This window comes from Actinia tenebrosa, unplaced genomic scaffold (assembly GCF_029948245.1).
Source record: "Actinia tenebrosa isolate PJP-AT-01 unplaced genomic scaffold, QUT_ActTen_1.0 PGA_scaffold8__29_contigs__length_14323225, whole genome shotgun sequence".
Classification (NCBI taxonomy): Eukaryota; Metazoa; Cnidaria; class Anthozoa; order Actiniaria; family Actiniidae; genus Actinia; species Actinia tenebrosa.
Genome location: NW_028292585.1, coordinates 12,343,734 through 12,361,920, shown reverse-complemented (window position 1 = coordinate 12,361,920; position 18,187 = coordinate 12,343,734). Strand labels below are relative to the sequence as shown.

The 18,187-nt window shown below is 35.6% G+C and overlaps 1 protein-coding gene across 2 annotated transcripts; it reads left to right on the top strand.

Annotated features, from left to right (window-relative positions):
• The first annotated feature begins 2,630 nt into the window (after window positions 1-2,630).
• LOC116305838 (synaptotagmin-16) lies at window positions 2,631-17,924 on the top strand. 2 transcript variants are annotated; one of them, XM_031715810.2, is made up of 4 exons: window positions 2,631-2,930; window positions 3,012-3,781; window positions 8,147-8,351; window positions 16,119-17,924. In XM_031715810.2, exons 1-4 carry the CDS (start codon window positions 2,924-2,926, stop codon window positions 16,436-16,438), a joined length of 1,302 nt encoding a protein of 433 aa, XP_031571670.2. In that variant the 5' UTR covers window positions 2,631-2,923; the 3' UTR covers window positions 16,439-17,924. The 2 variants fall into 2 exon arrangements, with proteins under 2 accessions (XP_031571670.2, XP_031571671.2); XM_031715811.2 differs by lacking the exon at window positions 16,119-17,924 and adding an exon at window positions 10,743-12,464 and having other exon boundaries at window positions 2,636-2,930.
• The last annotated feature ends 263 nt before the right edge of the window (window positions 17,925-18,187 follow it).

Below are 18,187 nucleotides of genomic sequence, written 5' to 3'. Positions count from 1 at the left end.
TCTAACCAATTATGTTGCTGCACGCTCGATATTCCCCTGCTTTCTCTTATACAGACTCTTCCCTTGGATTTCCAACCACTTCATTCAATATTGTCTAGCATTTCCGAGTGATCCTTCTCTATCCTGCTCAAGAGGAGTCGCTTGAAATTCTAGTAGCATTTTTGTGGTGTAAAAGGCTTAGCATGTTTGAAAAAGGGTTTTCTGTTATTCTATTAAAGAAAGTCATGTCCACCATTATATAAAACCGGATTTTAAAAAACTTAGAAGTCGACTAACTGCTTTTAGAAAAATTGTATTGAGGATGATTTCGATTTGCGTTTACATTATCGGTCGCATTAGCTAGACTCAGGACATGAGCAAACAGCAAACTAATACGCTTTGGACGTGACAAACCACAAGCAACCGGTTATAGAAAAGTAATTCAAGCTATGACGTAGCTATGAATGAAGATAAAGATTCACTAAGATTTAAGGAGGTGATGAGACAAGCTAGTATTGGAAAGGTTATTCCATGGAAGAATAATATCAGGCATTATAGCCAATGACAAGCAATAAAAACCAAGCTGACGGAAACTGAGGAAATGATCGCGTAAATGAATTGAATTGGTTCAGATTTATTAGGTATTTTCAGCAATAGAAATAAATCAATAAATTAAATATCGGGGATTTTGTTCTTTTTCATTTAAAATGAGTATGCTTTGGGCAGTTGAATTATCCCTAATGAACTATGGTAAAAAAGGAATAGAAAACTGAGATTCGAAATCAAAAAAAGTGAGAGAGAAAATAGAATAGAATAATAGAATAAATAGAATAGAATAGAATAAATAGAATAAATTTAAGTTAAATGAAATGAAATTGAATTAAATTAAATTAAGTTAAATAAATAAAATATAAGAAAATCAAGGAAACGAAAGAAAAATAATTGAAATGGCTCGAAAGGAACAGAGAACTGGATATAAAAGTAAAGGAAAAGAAAGGAAAAGAGAGGAAATGAAATGCGTGTGAAATGCTTATGAAACGATAGGACAAGAAATGGAAAGAAAGAAATGAAGGTGAAGGAAATGAATTAAAAGGGAAAGAAAAAAAGAGTTAATTGATCGAAGACAAAGAGGAAATGAAGAAGTAACAAAGAAACAGAGAAAAGGAAAGAAAAAGAAAGAAAGAAAGAAAAAGAAAGAAAAATAATGAAGAGAGGACAATAGTAAGAAAGATTAAAATGAGTTAATGCGGAACCAATCCGATCTTGTGAAACAGACAGTACAAGCTTACACAAAACCGCTCTGTGTGTATAATTTGAAAATCCAACTAACAAACCTCCACAGATAGAATTAAAAGCATTCAAATTATACGCCATTAAACAGAAAACCTAGTCAAATCAGCTGCACTTTGGTAATTACGATCAAATATCCTATTCAGGTTGATAGATGACTAGTTAGTTTTCCACAGTACATCAAAAGGATTGCTGGAGTTTTTTTGATTTTTCTTTGTCAATGTTTTTTCTTCTTGTTTTGTTAACGTTTTTTTTTTAAAATTTTAAACACACACACACACACAAACTAACTAATGCAGTACCCCACGAAGTCCTATTGTATTACAAAAAAAAGGTGTTTCTCAATTTCTAAATATTTCGTTTTTAATCAGCTCTTGTTTTACGTACTATTTTATCTTCAATGTAAATTTCTTACCTGTTAGACTTACGTTAAATAAGGAACAATGACATCTATTCAAGGATTTAAGCTTTAATTTAAAAAAAAATTCCCTATGACTGGAGATAAAAGAGATGCGGTTAACTTTTGAAAGCCACAAGGCCCTAAAATGAGAAACTCATTATCATACGCGATGCTGAATTCAAATATCCGATTCAATGATATTAAATTTACAAAACAGTTGAGTGGTTCTCGATTTGATTTCGTTCGAATCGGCAGACTGGCAAAAAGAAAAAAATATTTTATATTATGAAAAAAAAAACACGGATGTTATTTGTACCTAGATATTATACGCGCGTACGATTAGCGTGTAAATCATTGGTGAAAATCTCCAGCACTCTACCTAAGTGGACTTGATTTGCATACTAAAAAAATCTCTTGGGTGTTCAGGTAATTGCGATTTTAGAGAAAAAAATTACTGATTTGTATACATTTGCCACCTTGAGAGAAAAAGTGTGCGCTAAAAGTGTTTTATTGTTCTGGCATATCCGGTTTTTCTTCCTAGAACATTGATGGATTGGCAAAAAATAGCTCACAGAAACTAAAAATAGCAAAAGAAAAACTCCATTATAGACGTGCGGCAATATAGCTTTTGTTTCGTGATTATCACTACCCCAGGTCGTTTATATATATAACTTTGATGTATGTATGGGGCCAGAAAATTCATTCTTTCTCTGATGAGATTCATTCCGGAATACACTTGTTTTGTGTTGTCACACTGTTCATTGATTATTGCGAGCTTCCTCTCGATGTTGACCAATCACATGCCGTGTTTTTCATTGATAACAAAACAACTGTCACGCTCAACCAAGCGCTTCATTTAAATAAAAATCACAAAGAAAACTTCTTGGGGGCTATTTTTATTATATTCATATTTTGCTTTTAACGAAACACATCGTCTAAGAGTTTTCTTTTAGTGTCTTTTATGTAGGGTTGACAAAATCAAGTCGATTCTCGCGCGGATTTCGTCCGTCTTCGCCGTCATTACTACACGAGCTGTATAATGCATTTGTAATTCGCGCGGTCTTTGTCTCTGCCACCTGGTCGTGTTTTGATCGAGTGCTCGCGAAGTCGAGAATAAATAATTCATAGATTGGCGATCAAAGGACTAATGAGAAAGTCTCGTAGCAAACACTGCTCTACACGGGCGTAGATAGCTTGCTTACAATGTGAACACAGTGAACAGAATCGTGAGGGAAAGTGTCCACATCGACCAAGATGGGCCGTACGTATTCTCCCATCTCAATAACTTGCGAATTTAAGATCTGTAAGCTTTGTTTCTAATGATGTTTTGTTTGATTTCTAGTTCCTATACCTGCCATAGTTTTTATGGCAGTCATCGGTGGATGCTGTCTGTTGCTATTGATTCTTTATCAATGCTTAAAGGCAGGATTCTTCTTCAAGACTGAGCCTCCCGAAAGACCCAACGAGAAAGACTACGCCGAACTCGGCGAAGCATACGGTACCGAGACCGACGATGATTACTTAGGCCCTTCGTCAAAAGGAACGAGTCGCCGAAGTAGCTTTAACACTAGCGGGAGTAAGTCTGACGGCGAATTGGCTTTGGGAGAAAGCGCTTCGGTTTGTGGTTATGGAAGATACTCCGACTCCGACTATAGCCCAGGTGCTCAGAGAGCTATTTCAGCATATGGGGAAGCCATTGATGGGCGAGATGATCTTCTCTCTAATGCTGGTAGGATACAAGTATCCGCTAGCTATGCTCCAACATCTGAAAAACTGACGGTCAATATTATTCGCGCCGAAGACGTCCCTACCAAGCAACGTGGTGGGGCTTCGACTGTTCAAGTTCGTATTGTTTTATTGCCTACAAAAAAGCAAAGATTCAAAACCAAGACAAAACCCGCAACTAATCCTAACTTTCAGGAGACTTTCGTGTTCAGTCGTGTACCACAGAGTGAGATGCACGAATATACTCTAAGAATACGACTGTACGGCCATGAACGAATAGGAAGAGATAAGCTGTTAGGAGAAACTAATATTGTTCTTCCTGAGTTCGAGTTGGATGGGGACGGAGCTGGCCTCTGGAGAACTCTTACCCCGGGAAATGCGATCGGGGTAAGTACAAACTAACTGTTCGATGTTAGTTAACAACACTCCTAGAGTGTTAACCAAATTACACTCTAAGTACCAACGCTTTCTTTGGCTTGCAGTTTACTTCTTACTTTACTTACAAAAATTAACAAATTGGCTTTTTTATTGTTTGAAAAATTGAGGAAATAACGACAGAGAAATTGGCAGCAATTCCATAGTAATTCCCTTGGAGACTAACACTGACAACTATAACTACAGTGTTGAGAGCAGTGATCCGTTCAATCGATTCATCTTCTCGTTTCAATTCAGTGGTTTTTCAAATAAAAAGACGGCCAAATCTTTGCCTTAAGAGTCCAAAGAATCAACTAGATAGCTGTAATATCATTTTAAAGTGTTTTTGTAATTAAAAAATAAAAAATTTTAAGTTGGGAAAAACAAAAACAAAAAAAACAGCGACACATAAAAATAATTAAAAAATTCAGAAGTTATGCAAATTCCCAGTCCTGTCAAGTACTCAATCATTCAGCCGAGAAAAGTTGGAATATTCAGTCGAGAGAAAACAAAAGTTATCTTCTGAATTTGGCGCCCAGTAGAGTTCCATAAGAAAGATGCATTCTTTTTTTATATCTGCATTAGACATGGTTATTTTTCCAGCCATTAAAATTATATTCGAGATTTTAAACTTTGATTTAATTAAGGTTTTTTGGCTTCGGGTTGAAATCTTGTCTTTCGAGCATTTGAGTGATCTGAGGTTAAACCTCTGTGTAATTATTCTTAAAGTCCATATGAGAATCACTGATCCGTGGTTCATTAAGGTGCTTGTTTTGTTTAGAAAAAGAAAAGATAGCTTTCTAAGCATTTTGCTCATTTTTGCACATCCGGGGTATAAGTTGCCCGCGAAACCTTCCTGCGTCACACTTGGTCAATAACTTCACCGCTTCTTTGAATCTTTTGTTTTTTCGTGGAGTTATTTCATGTTTCTACATAGATATAAATTTGAAAGTGTAATTTATTGACCACAGACGTGAAGAATTGCATTTTGTTTTGTTTTAATTCTATGGACGAAACCTTTTCCAGTGGTTCGTTGAACGCCGTTGATTCACAGAATATGACAAAGGCGTGGGAGGAATGCCAAACGTGGGTGATCTATCACTAAGTTCCTTCCTCGAAGGAAAACATCTTTCAAATTATACCAAAAACCAAACTTTTAAATTCTCTACTCATTAATCTCATCAAAAGACAAGTACATAGTTTTTCGATGAAACGTTCCTTTTGAATCAGCTTTTAATTTTCATATATAAGCTACAGTTATTAGTGCTTGGAATGTTTTTCTCTGTCGGTGATTATGGGTCATTTGTTGTTTTTTTTCAGTGTCATTAAGTCGTCTGAATTTAATTCGCTATTCCAAGAAAATACATAAAAAATTTTTTTTTAAAGATCAGAAGACTAGGAACTCATCTTGATGCTTGCTTGTGGTGCTAGATTATTTTGTTTTCTTTACAAAGTTAAAAAAAAAAATGGATAAATAAAATAAGACAGAAAGTTTATGAATCTCTTGTGGTGCGAGATTATTTTGTTTTCTTTACAAAGTTTAAAAAAAAAATGGATAAATAAAATAAGACAGAAAGTTTATCAATCTCTTGTGGTGCGAGATTATTTTGTTTTCTTCACCAAGTTAAAATAAATAAATAAAAAAATGGAAAAACAAAATGACAAAGAAAGTTTATCAAAAGAAATAATGTTTAAATATAAGGTCGTGGTTTCCGTTGTTTTGCCCCAACCAAGCCAAAAAAAGAAAAAAAGAAAAAAAAAAAAAGAAAAAAAAAGAAAAGAAAACAAAGAAGGGGTAGATAGATGAAAGAATGAATGATGGCAGTCAAGTGAAGACATTAGCATAAAGTTATGAATCGTTTTGATACTGACTCATTTTTATCTCTGTTGTGAAAAATCTCAAGCAATATCGATAACAAATGTGTGTTAAACGATGGAGAAAACTGTGCTTAAGATGATCCCGATAATACCCGTATGCAACTGTATGGATCCGTATCGGCTCATGAACTATACCTCTTCGCTTGAAACTAAACGCGAGTGAATGAAAATCGAAAATGTTTTTGTGGAATTTAAACCGCTTGTTTGTGCTTCAGTTTTAAGAGAATTTTTCAACGTTTCACTTCCTACTTTTGGCCGAGAATTTCAATCATATATCAATATCGGGGATTCATTCATTTTCTATTCATAAATCCATTCATCATTTCATCGTTTGTTTAATTCATATTCATTTATTCGTTTATCCATTTGCCAAGAGGGTGGGCTATTGTTATTTTTATTAAATGTTATGATTTCGTAGCAAAGGCTGACTGGAAGTGCTTAAACTGAAATGACAAAATATCGAAACGAAAGAAATAGAATTGAATCGCTCTTTTTTATATTTTTTGTTTCTTTAGTCTTATTTTCACTATTCATTTTCATTCATCAGCTATTTCTCTCTTTCATTAGCATATCCTATCGGTATTTTGTTTTTTATATTTTTCATAGCGGTGTTTATTGGATTAATCAATTTGCTTTTGTACGATCTAGTCTAGCACCACATCGTTTCCCCAACGTAGCACACCATTTGGTAATCGAAAATAAACACTCAACATTCCGATAAAAAACAAGCCAATGTGATGCGAACTCTTTATCGCTTAATTCAAATCTAAACTAAGAAATAAATAATTCACTTTCTAACGCTGTCTGATCACAAACGCATAACTGAACTCAAATATCATAAAAGCGAAGAGTTTATAGTTTCTTTCTACGAGCTCAGTGTTGACCAACTTCGTGGACATCTGTCAAAATCGAAATTGGAGTGTAGTAGGTAAAGGCTGTATTGTAAATGCATTCATTGAAATCGTAGACGAAAATTATAGATAATAATCGAACCGGCTATTCCGTGTAGTTCAGTGCACACACCTCTTACTTACCTTATCTTTAAGGGGGAAAGACTACGTTTATTATTTACTCTTACTTTAGACTTCCCACGCTTTATCAATTTCTCATTCTGTGAATTCTATTCTCTTTAGAGGATTTTAGACGAAATAAACTGCATTTAACATATCTAATAGCAAAACTCAGATGTGGCAAGTCGCCTTTTGAATAAATGATTAACTATTTAGACAAGGAATGTTTGTCCTTGTATTACCTAGAGTTCTGTATAGTATCAAAGCTAAAATACGTCCCTGCTTTTGCTCAACAACCTAAATTAATTAGCTTATTTAGATATTATTTATATCATCTTGTGTAGATGGTTTTTCAATGGTGCAATTTGATTTTTTGTGTGTGCATTATTGTCACCTAAAAAACTGAGAAATTTCAATCATTCCATGAATATCATTTTCAACGTTTTACCAAAAATGAATTCGTTTCGACTGAATTCCAATCTTGATTATATATATATTTTAATTCCTAGATATTTTAAAAGCAGTTTTTATTTCATAATGATCTTATTAAGATTATCGTATCATTCCTTCCTATCTGTCTTAGTTTATCCCGATCAAAGAAGCCTGTTTTACGTCTTACTTTTTTTATTCTCCCAAATCCATCAAGTTTCAGTCCTTTGTCTCGCATACATTTTAAGCTTTGAGATGATTTTTCATCGTTTGAGATATAGAGAGTGCCGAATAATATAACTGATAAATCTGTCTACAAAGTCTAGTTTTCTCTAGATCTTCTCATCCACAGTCTTCGCATTCATTTTTACAGTCGTTTTACATCATTTCTCAGGTAGATTTTAGTTTCTTCTAAGTGCAGTAACATATTCTTTTCTGGATCTATTAAGTTCATTTTATCATTGATTGTTGCTAACTGTCTGCCTTTAGTTCGGCTAATTGCACACTGTGTTTGCCACTAATGTAAAACGTTGTACAAATAGGTCTGTTAATGAGTCGCATGATTCATTTTCAGTCATCTTTGGCACTGAGTCTGTCACGTGATCCATTTCCACCATGTTGGATACCAGGCGTCCAACATGATCAGTAACATTCCGTCCTTAATCAGATTGTTAAGAAAAATGGTGATTTATTTATCTATTTATTTTTATTTTTTGCAGCGTGCTGCAAATTTTAAAAGATGCGGGCCAATGTTTCATTTAGGTCTTTTCTTGCAGCTTTCTTGATATATTTGCAATTGAAGTAAACTGTATATCATCTATTATTATATTGTCTCTGCAGCCGTCCTTAGGTTCGGGACCAGATCCTTATTGGTCCTCTCCATTGTGGTTGGTGCATAGGGTCCGTGATCTGGGACCGAAAGTAATGACGGCTGCAAAGGAGACTATAGATAATATCAAAAACACCTATAAAAAACTACGGATGCACCTAATCATGTACATAATGATTTTCTTAATTTCAGGGCTCGGATTCTATGTATGATTTATCTGACACAGCTAGCGTACGAAGCGTTGGTTCATATGGGTCATCATCTTCATTAGCAATGGCACAAAGTGGCGCTCCAGAACTTCTTGTTTCTCTTTGTTACCAGTCCCTCACTGGCCGGCTAACTGTAGAAGTACTGAAGGCCAGTAATTTACGCAACCTCTCGATGCAGAGAGCACCAGGTGAGATCATTGGGATGCTTTGAGGGAAGGGTGGTAGGGAAGACATGAAATCAGTGGATCTGGCAAATAGCATATGATTAATATTTTGCCTCTAGCCGACGATGGCACATTCATTGTGCTGTTTTAAAAGTGTGCATGGGGTAACATATGGAAACCTTCATCACGCTTGCTTCAAATCAACGCAGAAAGCTTTATACCGCGCATGCGTCAACTGAGTAATCTAATGCGCATGCGTCAAGTGACTCCCGTGCTTGAATATATTATGAAGATATTGCTATGATACTAACTTAGGTCACCTTGATGGAACTTAGCGAATACCAAAGCATGTCACCACTGGTTTCCCTCCCAATGATATATAACATGATGTTTTTCATTATAATGTATTCCTTATATTCCTGACTCAACTAACGCCTTATAAACCGACTGAGTCTATCTAAACTTGCTAAAGCTTGTCTTGCGCTTGCTCAACTGTGCATTACATAACTAAACTTGGTTTTAATGGTACTCAAATTCGATTTAACTGGACTAGAATCCAAAGAAACTAAGTTTTATGAATACCAGAGGTATCTGAGACGCTTTGCTTGTGATTCAGTGCTCGGTTGGGTACGGTTTAAAAAAAAATTCTTCAATAGCTTCAAAGACTTCAATGAAAGCTAAAAGATAAACATGACAAAACTACCAAGTCAATAACTAACACACTCAAAGGGAATATTAAGGCAACCGGAATATAACTGGAAAAAATAAAAAATTCAATAAGCATCAGGTGCTAAAAAAATCCCTCAAAAAATATAATAAAGTTTTGGAAGCGGATATGTCTTTATAGGAATTCAGTACACCGATTAAACCAGTTTTAAATTTTAAATAAATGAAAAAAGTAAATGAAATGAATGAAAGAAAAATCGCAGGGAAAGAACGATGAAATACGAGAGGTCAGTTTAAGCGTCCAAAGTGAAGAACAATGTAGCTATCAACTGCTTCAACTGTTTCTTTAAGGTGAGCTCTAAACACTGGTGATGGTTTATAATGTTTGTCTTATTTTCTAATATTATAGCATAACCTTTTTTTTCCTTCAATCTTTATCTTCTCTTGAGTTTTTGATTAGTGCGCCCTCTTGGTTCCTTAATTGTCTGACATCAGTGAGCTGCGTGGGCGGATGTGGTTGATCAAATTGAAGCCAAAGGCTTTTTTAATGCAATATCTTCAGTAATCAGTCTTCTCCACCTCAAAGTTGTGCCGGTCAAAACAATGACAAATATTGTTTAGCGCAAAGCAGTTTTGTTTTTTGACAACAATCTATATATCTAAAGTGTTGTTCATGGTAAACCACGGGTCTCGCCAGACACACCAACGCATAACCGCTGTAAATGCTTTCATGATGGCGGAAAAGAACGACTTTGGCAGACCATCTGCTGGTTGTGTCAAGAGCCGAAACGTTTTAAATCATAGGCTTGACCTGCTAATACTTGCTCTCTTCCTTTTTCCTTATCTTATTTCCATTCTTCTTTTAAAGGTTTCTTTTAAGGTGATGTATGGTTAGTCACGTGTCAGGTACATGCGCTGGTCATGTAATAGTCATGTGGCTGCTTTTCCATTCTTTTTTAAAAGGTTTCTTTTAAGGTGACGTGTGGTTAGTCACGTGTCAGGTGCATGCGCTGGTCATGTGACAGTCATGTGGCTGCTTAGTTTCTTAGGTGAAGACCGGTTAGTCACGTGTCAGGTGCATGCGCTGGTCATGTTACAGTCATGTGGCTGCTTAGTTTCTGGTGAAAGATGCCGTGTTTGATTGGTTAATATATGCATGTGATAAATGCGCATATCGTGTTTCACTAATTGACATGTACGGTGCATTGCATGGTTCGTGGGCAAAGTGTGTGCGTGTAGCATATTCTATTTCATGTTCAAAGGTTTCATTCTTTGATAGATATGTGCATTGTGTTGCTTCATTGGCGTGATAAATGTGTGTGTGTCTATCGTGATGTAATGTAGTTGCGTGCGATATTCCTAATTTCCTAATTTATCTGCATGCTGTTTCCTCATCTATCTAAGGCACCTGCCTGCCTGCCTGCCGTTCTTAATCTTGTGAATTGTCTGCATGACTAAAATGAGTTGTACCACAATACCACGCACATACTATCCAACCTTCAAATGACTCCGACATCTGTTTTATAATGCTACCATTTACTAATGATAACTTGAATGTTCTTTGGTCTTCTGTTCAGCTAGACATTGATAATGACTTCTAACTGAATGGCGCTAATTGCATGCTCGCAGAAAACCAAGCTATCTATATTTTCTACTAACCATTCTGTGTTGTTGTTCTTTCTTTGATTCTTTAGCACCCCCCGCGCACAGCACAAAATCTTAATAGTTCTTCTCACATTTCACTAACAGATACATATGTCAAAGTGACGCTAGTTTCGCCATCGGGAAAGCAAGTCGCGAAAAGTAAAACTACGATAAGAAAAAGCATGGCAGATCCAGAGTATAATGAAAGCTTTGTTTATGAGATCTCAGAGAAAGATTTACCTGAAATGACTCTGATGTTCTCTGTAATCGCCATATCTAAGGCGAGAAAGAAAAAAGAAATGCTCGGCTGGTTTGCTCTGGGAAAGAACTATAGCGGCCAAGAAGAAATCCGCCAATGGAATGACATGATACAACAAAAGGAACAAAAAATTAGCCAATGGCATACGCTTGCCGATGCATAGATTAATAACCAATTACAGATCTTCGCTCATTTGTAAATTAGCCAATCACTGCAGTGGACCTGAACTGACGCCATCTAAATTAGCCAATGACAGCCATTAGAAGTTATGTGTAAATCAGCCAATGACCGCCTTTTAAAGGATAGTCTAAGCTCATTCGTAAACGACAACTCTTAAACTGAATAAATAACTCACTAAACACAAATCAACTTAAAGATAAAAAAATAAAATCGCTCAGTCTCTTTTAGCATAACAAGAAACGCAATCAGTTTTAAAATCAGATCGAAAAATTAGACAACCAGAAAAAATGCGCGAAAATTTGGTTTCCGTTCCTCCAACAAGTAAAAAAAGCAGCCGTTTCGTAAAAAAATTAAATGGGTAATGTAAATCGTAAAATAACAGTTTAAAACATTTCTTATCATTCGTTTACGAACATATTTTTAGGTGTTTGTTTTGAAAAAAAAAGTTTTTTATTTAAATTTTTAAGAAAATTAATGATTATGGGCTTCGTCTTTGTGTAGACTAGTAGTTTAAAGTTTTCGTTTGGTCTTGATCTCTTAGAAGTTGTTGCCAATTTTGGTAAAATGTATTAGATGGCTCTCGAACTTTGAGCAGTGAAACGGAGTTAACCGCTAGCGTGGCTCAAAAGTCTGTTTGCAAAATAGCGCGCCGATAAATAGAAGCATGCGCACGAGCTTTAACTAGTTCCACGGAAAAGATATGAGCATGCGCATATATGATCGGTCTACACAACGATGAAGCTCCAGAAATAGAAGTAATATGTGTAATAAATGTAGGGTTTTTTTAGAAAATAGATAACGCTAACGTTAAAAAGACAATTTCTTTTATTATAGATTATTCGGATCAATCAAATTTGCCGAGTGAAATTCAAAAATTTATAGCCAATTTTTAGTTCTATAATGTTGAGTTAAAAATTTAATCATTAGATAGAATATAAAGATAAAAAGTCGATTAGATCGCGCGATGTGGTCGTCTGCTAATCATAAATAATGTAAACGACTTTAACTGACTTTTATTCTTACGTGTTGTTACTATAAATAACTCATTTTTTGAGGGTTTTTTGGGATAATAGGATTTATTGCTATTCAAAATCGATAAGCTAGAGGACTATTTCAGTTTTTGCACTTTAAACTCCAAGCTTATATTTTATGTCTAAATCATCGATTTATTAATTCTACTTCAAACGATTTGTGAAAAGATTAATTCCATGTCATTCAAGATAAAATAAATTAAAGCAATGTTCCCTTTTACTAGCTTGACATCAGTAAAAAAATATATAACTCACTAGCTTTTTTACTTTAAAGAACCGTGGGAAGACGATTAAGGACGTTATATATTGTATAAAAGGGTTATGAAATATGGAAGGAATAAACGACCTTTAAACAAATACATAATTGTTGGGTTTTATTTTTATTTTCTTTCTTTTCGCAATAACTTGTTTTCTTCATTGATGCCTTGTCTTTTAGCTTAAATTTTGTTAAGCCAGATAATAATAATAATAATAATAATAATAATGAATAATATTAATGGTGATGATAATGATGATTAATTAACATTATTAACCAACATTAACCCAATACAAAAAAAGTCTGCACAGTTTTATTAACCGGGGATTGGTAGTAACCAAGGTAACCAATTCAGAATAAATCATTAAAACACTCCAATGAATCTAAACGGAATTTTTTTATTGATTTCTTACCTTTTCCTTCCTTCATTCTTTTCATTTCATTTCATTTTTCGAACTCTGAATTCTAAAAGTGGTCGATTTAATCATGTCATGTTAATGTTTAGGTTGTAATCATGGGGATTCTCAATAAGAACACCTAGTGGATCCTGGTGATTTCCTCTTTTTCTCTTTATATTCTGTCAGCTTACCGTAAGCATTTTCATTAATAGCTTGGGACTTTTTCCTAAAGAGGTGATTTACCCTGCAAACCGTAAAATAACCCTTAAAAAAGGTGTATTTGTCAAACCAGGATCAAAGCAGTTTAAAAGCTTTGACTATTCCCAAATAAACCATGTTCAATCCAAGGGAAATTTGTTTAAATAGGTACGTAAGATAAACGAAGTATAAATCAAGGGTCTTCAACTATAACATAATGAAAAGACATGACGTCAATCCTCAGAAAAAAATTGTATAAATCAGGTCACGTGGTGGCCGTTGCGATGGTAATGGGCACCAGGACGAGGCTATGAAGTACGATTAAAAACCGACCAATCACAAGCAAAGCGGTCAGATTAATGAAATGGTTAAAGTAAGCTTCTTGTCTTACTCGAGTTTATTTTTGATCAGTCATTTTCATTGGTTGCTAGGTAACCAGGATTATCATTCTAAGTCGTCATCGTTATTATATTCCACTCAGTCTCAAGATCGCATGCATCAACATCTTTTAGCGATCTGACAGGATACGACTACATAACGTTGCACATTATCCATAAAAATTATTTCCTTTTAGGTCAAAGGAAATAGCTATGTTTTGTTCACTCCATTTTACATAATAATTAATCCTACACAAGTGTATTTTCAATATTTTTTATTCACTTCTACATAACAAAACCCCCTGTGGCCTGTTATCATGGGTCGAAACCCGCAGTGATTTCCCTCCTCGACGTCATTTAGCTCTTCTAGCCTGCCTGCCTGTCCGGCTCCAACTTGCATTACATCTAGATATTAAATTTCCCAAGATATATTTACACAAGAGAAGTTGCCGAAGGATAAGGTTATATTTGCATTCAATAATATTGGTTCGCTAGTTATGATAGCTGGCATAACAGCGCCCATTCTCCTTCTACCTCTAAGTAGTAGACTCTAACTCAGCCTCTAGGGCTCAAGTACTAGGTTTACCACTCGCTACTTTGATTCGAGGGTTTTTCTCCTGGTTCTCCGATTTTCCTCAATCCGCAAAACCTAACACTCTAAACAGAAAACAGTAGACATCGATAAAATTTGAAAAGACTTAGAACTTGATCATGTGAGAATTACAGATTATAGCACCTTTTGTGAGAAGTTACAGCTTTTTTCATCAATAAATAAAAGAAAGATAACAATATGAATGGAAAAGTAAATTTGAGAGGAGTCGATGGGAATTCAATCATTATAAACGCCAGCTTGAGTGGTTATAACTAACAAATGTGTAGAAGGAAAATAAAATAGCTGAATACAAAACGTAATGAAATAATGAAAAATGAATAAAAAATAAAAATAAAACGCGGAAAAAATATGCGGCGTCGAATAAGGAGGGAATAATTTCAGTCAATAAAAACTAGATAAAGAAAAAGAAAAAAGAAGAGGGCGATTTTTCTCTAAAAAACTTAAATATGTTGGAAGTATGACGACCACATATCGATCGTTAAACATTTCCCGATCAAGGTTAGGTTTTGTTCAGCCCCCGACAAGACAGTTGGATTCTTGTGTTTTGATTTCAAAATTTTTACAGAATGTTATGCCGTGTACACTTCGGGTGTAATAATTGCAAAATCTACTATTAGCAGGGTTTTCATTCAGGTTTGAAATAGTGTAGGAGAAGATCATGAATTGCTGGAGAATCCTGGGGACAGGGGGAACATTTTACACGTTACTAAGCTACTAAATAATTAAGCCGAAGAATTTTGCTAATGTATTATTCGCTCCCCGACCCTGAATGCGAACCCTTTCAAGGTTGGATGTTCGAGCTAGCCGTACCCTGACTCAGATCAGCCCAGAGGTTGTTTCAGGGTTTGATCTGTGAGTTAGCCGTGCCCTGACTTAGATCAGCCCAGAGGTTCATTTTCAGGGTTTGATCTGTGAGTTAGCCGTGCCCTGACTTAGATCAGCCCAGAGGTTGTTTCAGGGTTTGATCTGTGAGTTAGCCGTGCCCTGACTCAAATCAGCCTAGAAGTTGTTTCAGGGTTCGATCTGTCTATTTTTTATTTTGACTCCCAATTGTTTCGTTATCATTTTTTCCCCTACAAAACAGATTATTTAGATTTTAATTAGAACATTCCAAGCATGAAAATATCCTATTGTGTCTCTTAAGGACGTCATACCGCAGCATTCAGTTCGTTTTTATACTCCAACATTCTAATTTTACTTCAGAATAATTAAAAATAACGAAGCCTATCGTAAATATTCTTTATAATCGCGATAATCACCCAGCTATTCTAACTCTATTTCCGGACCTTTTTTACTAATCGCAAACCAATCTCATTATATATATGTACAATGTGCTAAAAATATTTCAACGAACTTATTTCGAGGCTTCATTTGCGCTAGGCGCTTCTAATGGACGGGGGGAAATGTCTTGAGCGCTATCGATAGAACTGCTAATAGCTGGGTTGGATTGGCTAGAACGATCCCTTTACAAGCACTTGCGCGGCAAATTTCCTTTTGACTTATTGGTTTTACAGAGTTGCATTAGCTTATCTCAACCAATTTGCAATGAATTTTACTTAATCAATCGTTCTGAGGAAATCCCAGTTGAAGGACGCCGCGCGCGTGGTACATGCGCGCGCAGCATACACGAGGACATTTCGTTTTTAGGTCTTGATCGAATTCATAAAGTCACTTAAATGGCCACGAAATGCTGTTCCAATTCCATGTTGGGCTTGATAAAATATCGTAAATATATGGAAATATCAACCTTCACTTGAAACCACTGTTTAGTGGTGATAGATTCGACTGATTACACCTTTTAATGCTTCATTTGATACCCGCTCCCAAAATACTTTCCCGCTCATTTTCTTCCCTACTGATTCATTTATATTCCCTCAGTGAGTATAGCCAGACTGAACAGAACAAAAAAAAAAAAAGTGTGCAAAGGACTCTGGTAGTGGTAATGAATAAACTAATCTAAACGACCTATATTCGTAAAAGCTTATTGTGATAGAGGTTTTGCGCGATGACATGATGGCAGCCATGTTGTATGGCAGGGACAATACAATTGTTTTACGGCATGGGAAATAATTCAGTTACTCAGAGTGTTTTTGGTTTTTAGTTTGGAGCAGCTATTCCCTCCCTATATATGCGACTGGCTCGTATGACAGTGTTGTTTTTTTAATTCAGATACCTACGTCAAAGTGGCCATGTTCAACTCAATTGGCCAGCAGTTATCCAAGAGCAAGACATCCATTCGCCGTAGCATGTACGACCCAGAATTCAACGAAACATTCGTCTTCCAAATCATTGAGTTTGAATTACCAAGCGTCAGTTTAATGTTCTCCGTTGTTAATATTAAGAAAATGCGACGAAAAGAAATCATTGGATGGTTTTCCATGGGCAAGGACAACACAGGAGAGGACGAAGAGTCTCACTGGAAGGAAATGACGGGAGGTAAAGGAAAACCAGTCAGACGATGGCATGTGCTTAGCGCTGTGGACTATTGACCTTAATTATACATTATTAGCCAACTGAAACATTCAATATTTATCAGTCAATGCTCTTGCATGTAGTGAGAGTGATTTTTCTTCGCCTGTGAAAGAATAGTCAACGTTATAGACCAAATTCAAAACTCGCACCGATGTGAGGCTTAAGTTGTGAACAAAGGAATATGGCGTGATTCGTGACTTTTGAATACGCCAGATTACTTTGAGTCACGCCAGATCCCTTTGTTTGCAACTGAAGCCTCACATCGGTGCGAGTTTTGAATTTGGTCTATACATAGTAGTAGACACGAAGTCCATTTTTGTTTTGTTTTGTTTTGTTTTTGTTTCTTCTTTACTTCGACTGTTAGTCACTAATTAGACAATTTTGTTTCACGGGCCAAGTTAAACTTCTCTTTTGGGTTATCGCTGAAACTCGACCATTATCAAATAATACCCTTCAACGATAACAATTTGCAATTGCGTAAAGAGTGTGTTATTAGTCATTCCGAGGTTGAGTGATAGCCTGGTTGGATTTTGCATTGTAGTCTCCTTTAGGGGACCAAATAGACGCCATCTTGGAAATATGTCCACTAAAACAGTCCCACAATGCACTGCGATGCCAACTAGACCCAGTCCAATTCAATCAACCTCGAAATGGGAAATATAGGATTTCAAATTGGAATTTATATACGCTACTATAAGATAAAAGAATGTTTATAGTAAGGGAATTACCGCAAGTAGGATTTATTTATTTTTTTTTTTTGACCAAATCAGTAAAGGGACAGTCAAGGAACATTTCAAAGTTCTAGATATATTTGCCAAAGGAGAAAAACTGTGATAGCGGGTTTAAGAGCAGGTCCGTAAAATCTCGCTAATTATGCTATTATCATTAATTATTCAGCGCAAAAACTGTAAATTTATCAAACCTTTAACTGACGTTTCAACTTGGCCTATTGGCTACTTGATTACAGGTAGCACATGCTTCTAGCTCAAGATTAGGGCCTGCACTTTCCCCTCTGTATTGGGTGTATTGTATTCCCATCCGAGTTTTAGACTTCGTGTCATGATCTTGAAAATAAGATTTTTTAAGACTTTGTGCATGTTCCCCTCTATTAACTATGCTTTGTGTGAGTGGTATTCATAAGGCACCATTAGACAAAGAAATCATACATTAGGGATTGACACATGGTCTGAAATGGAAAAATATTACTGGATTCATTCAAGTGACGTCCACGACGTTTGTTTTTGTTTTGTTTTTTCCTCCTAAAAACGTCTGTAAAATTGTTCGTTAGCTTTAAGAAAGCTTCTTGTAAATACCCGAAATTGGAACTAAGCACTTATTATGAAATAGTATTTGTCTGCAATAGTGACGTAACAGATCAAATTAAAACGAGAGCGAGTGTTTGATCAGAGCATCCAAACTTCGAGAAACAGATGAAAGATGCTTTTTTTGTTATGAGGTGTTTGGATGGCCTGATCAAACACGAAGCACGAGTTTTTGAACTTACTTCCCAGTCTCATCATAATTCATTTGTTCTTGAATCTCCTGAGACTAAAAAAGTGAACAGTGTTTTGACCAGTGTCTTGATCCGTTTTTCGATCAAGCATCAAGGTGCGTACATGCGACTACAATGCAAAGCCGCCATTGGTCATTGACTTTATGAATTATTAATGAGTTTAAGAAAACTAGCTCCAGTACAAGTGGAGAACTTAACCTGGTGTAGAGGTTATCTAAGTCTTTCTTTTCTTTCAATGAGGGATGAGCTCTAT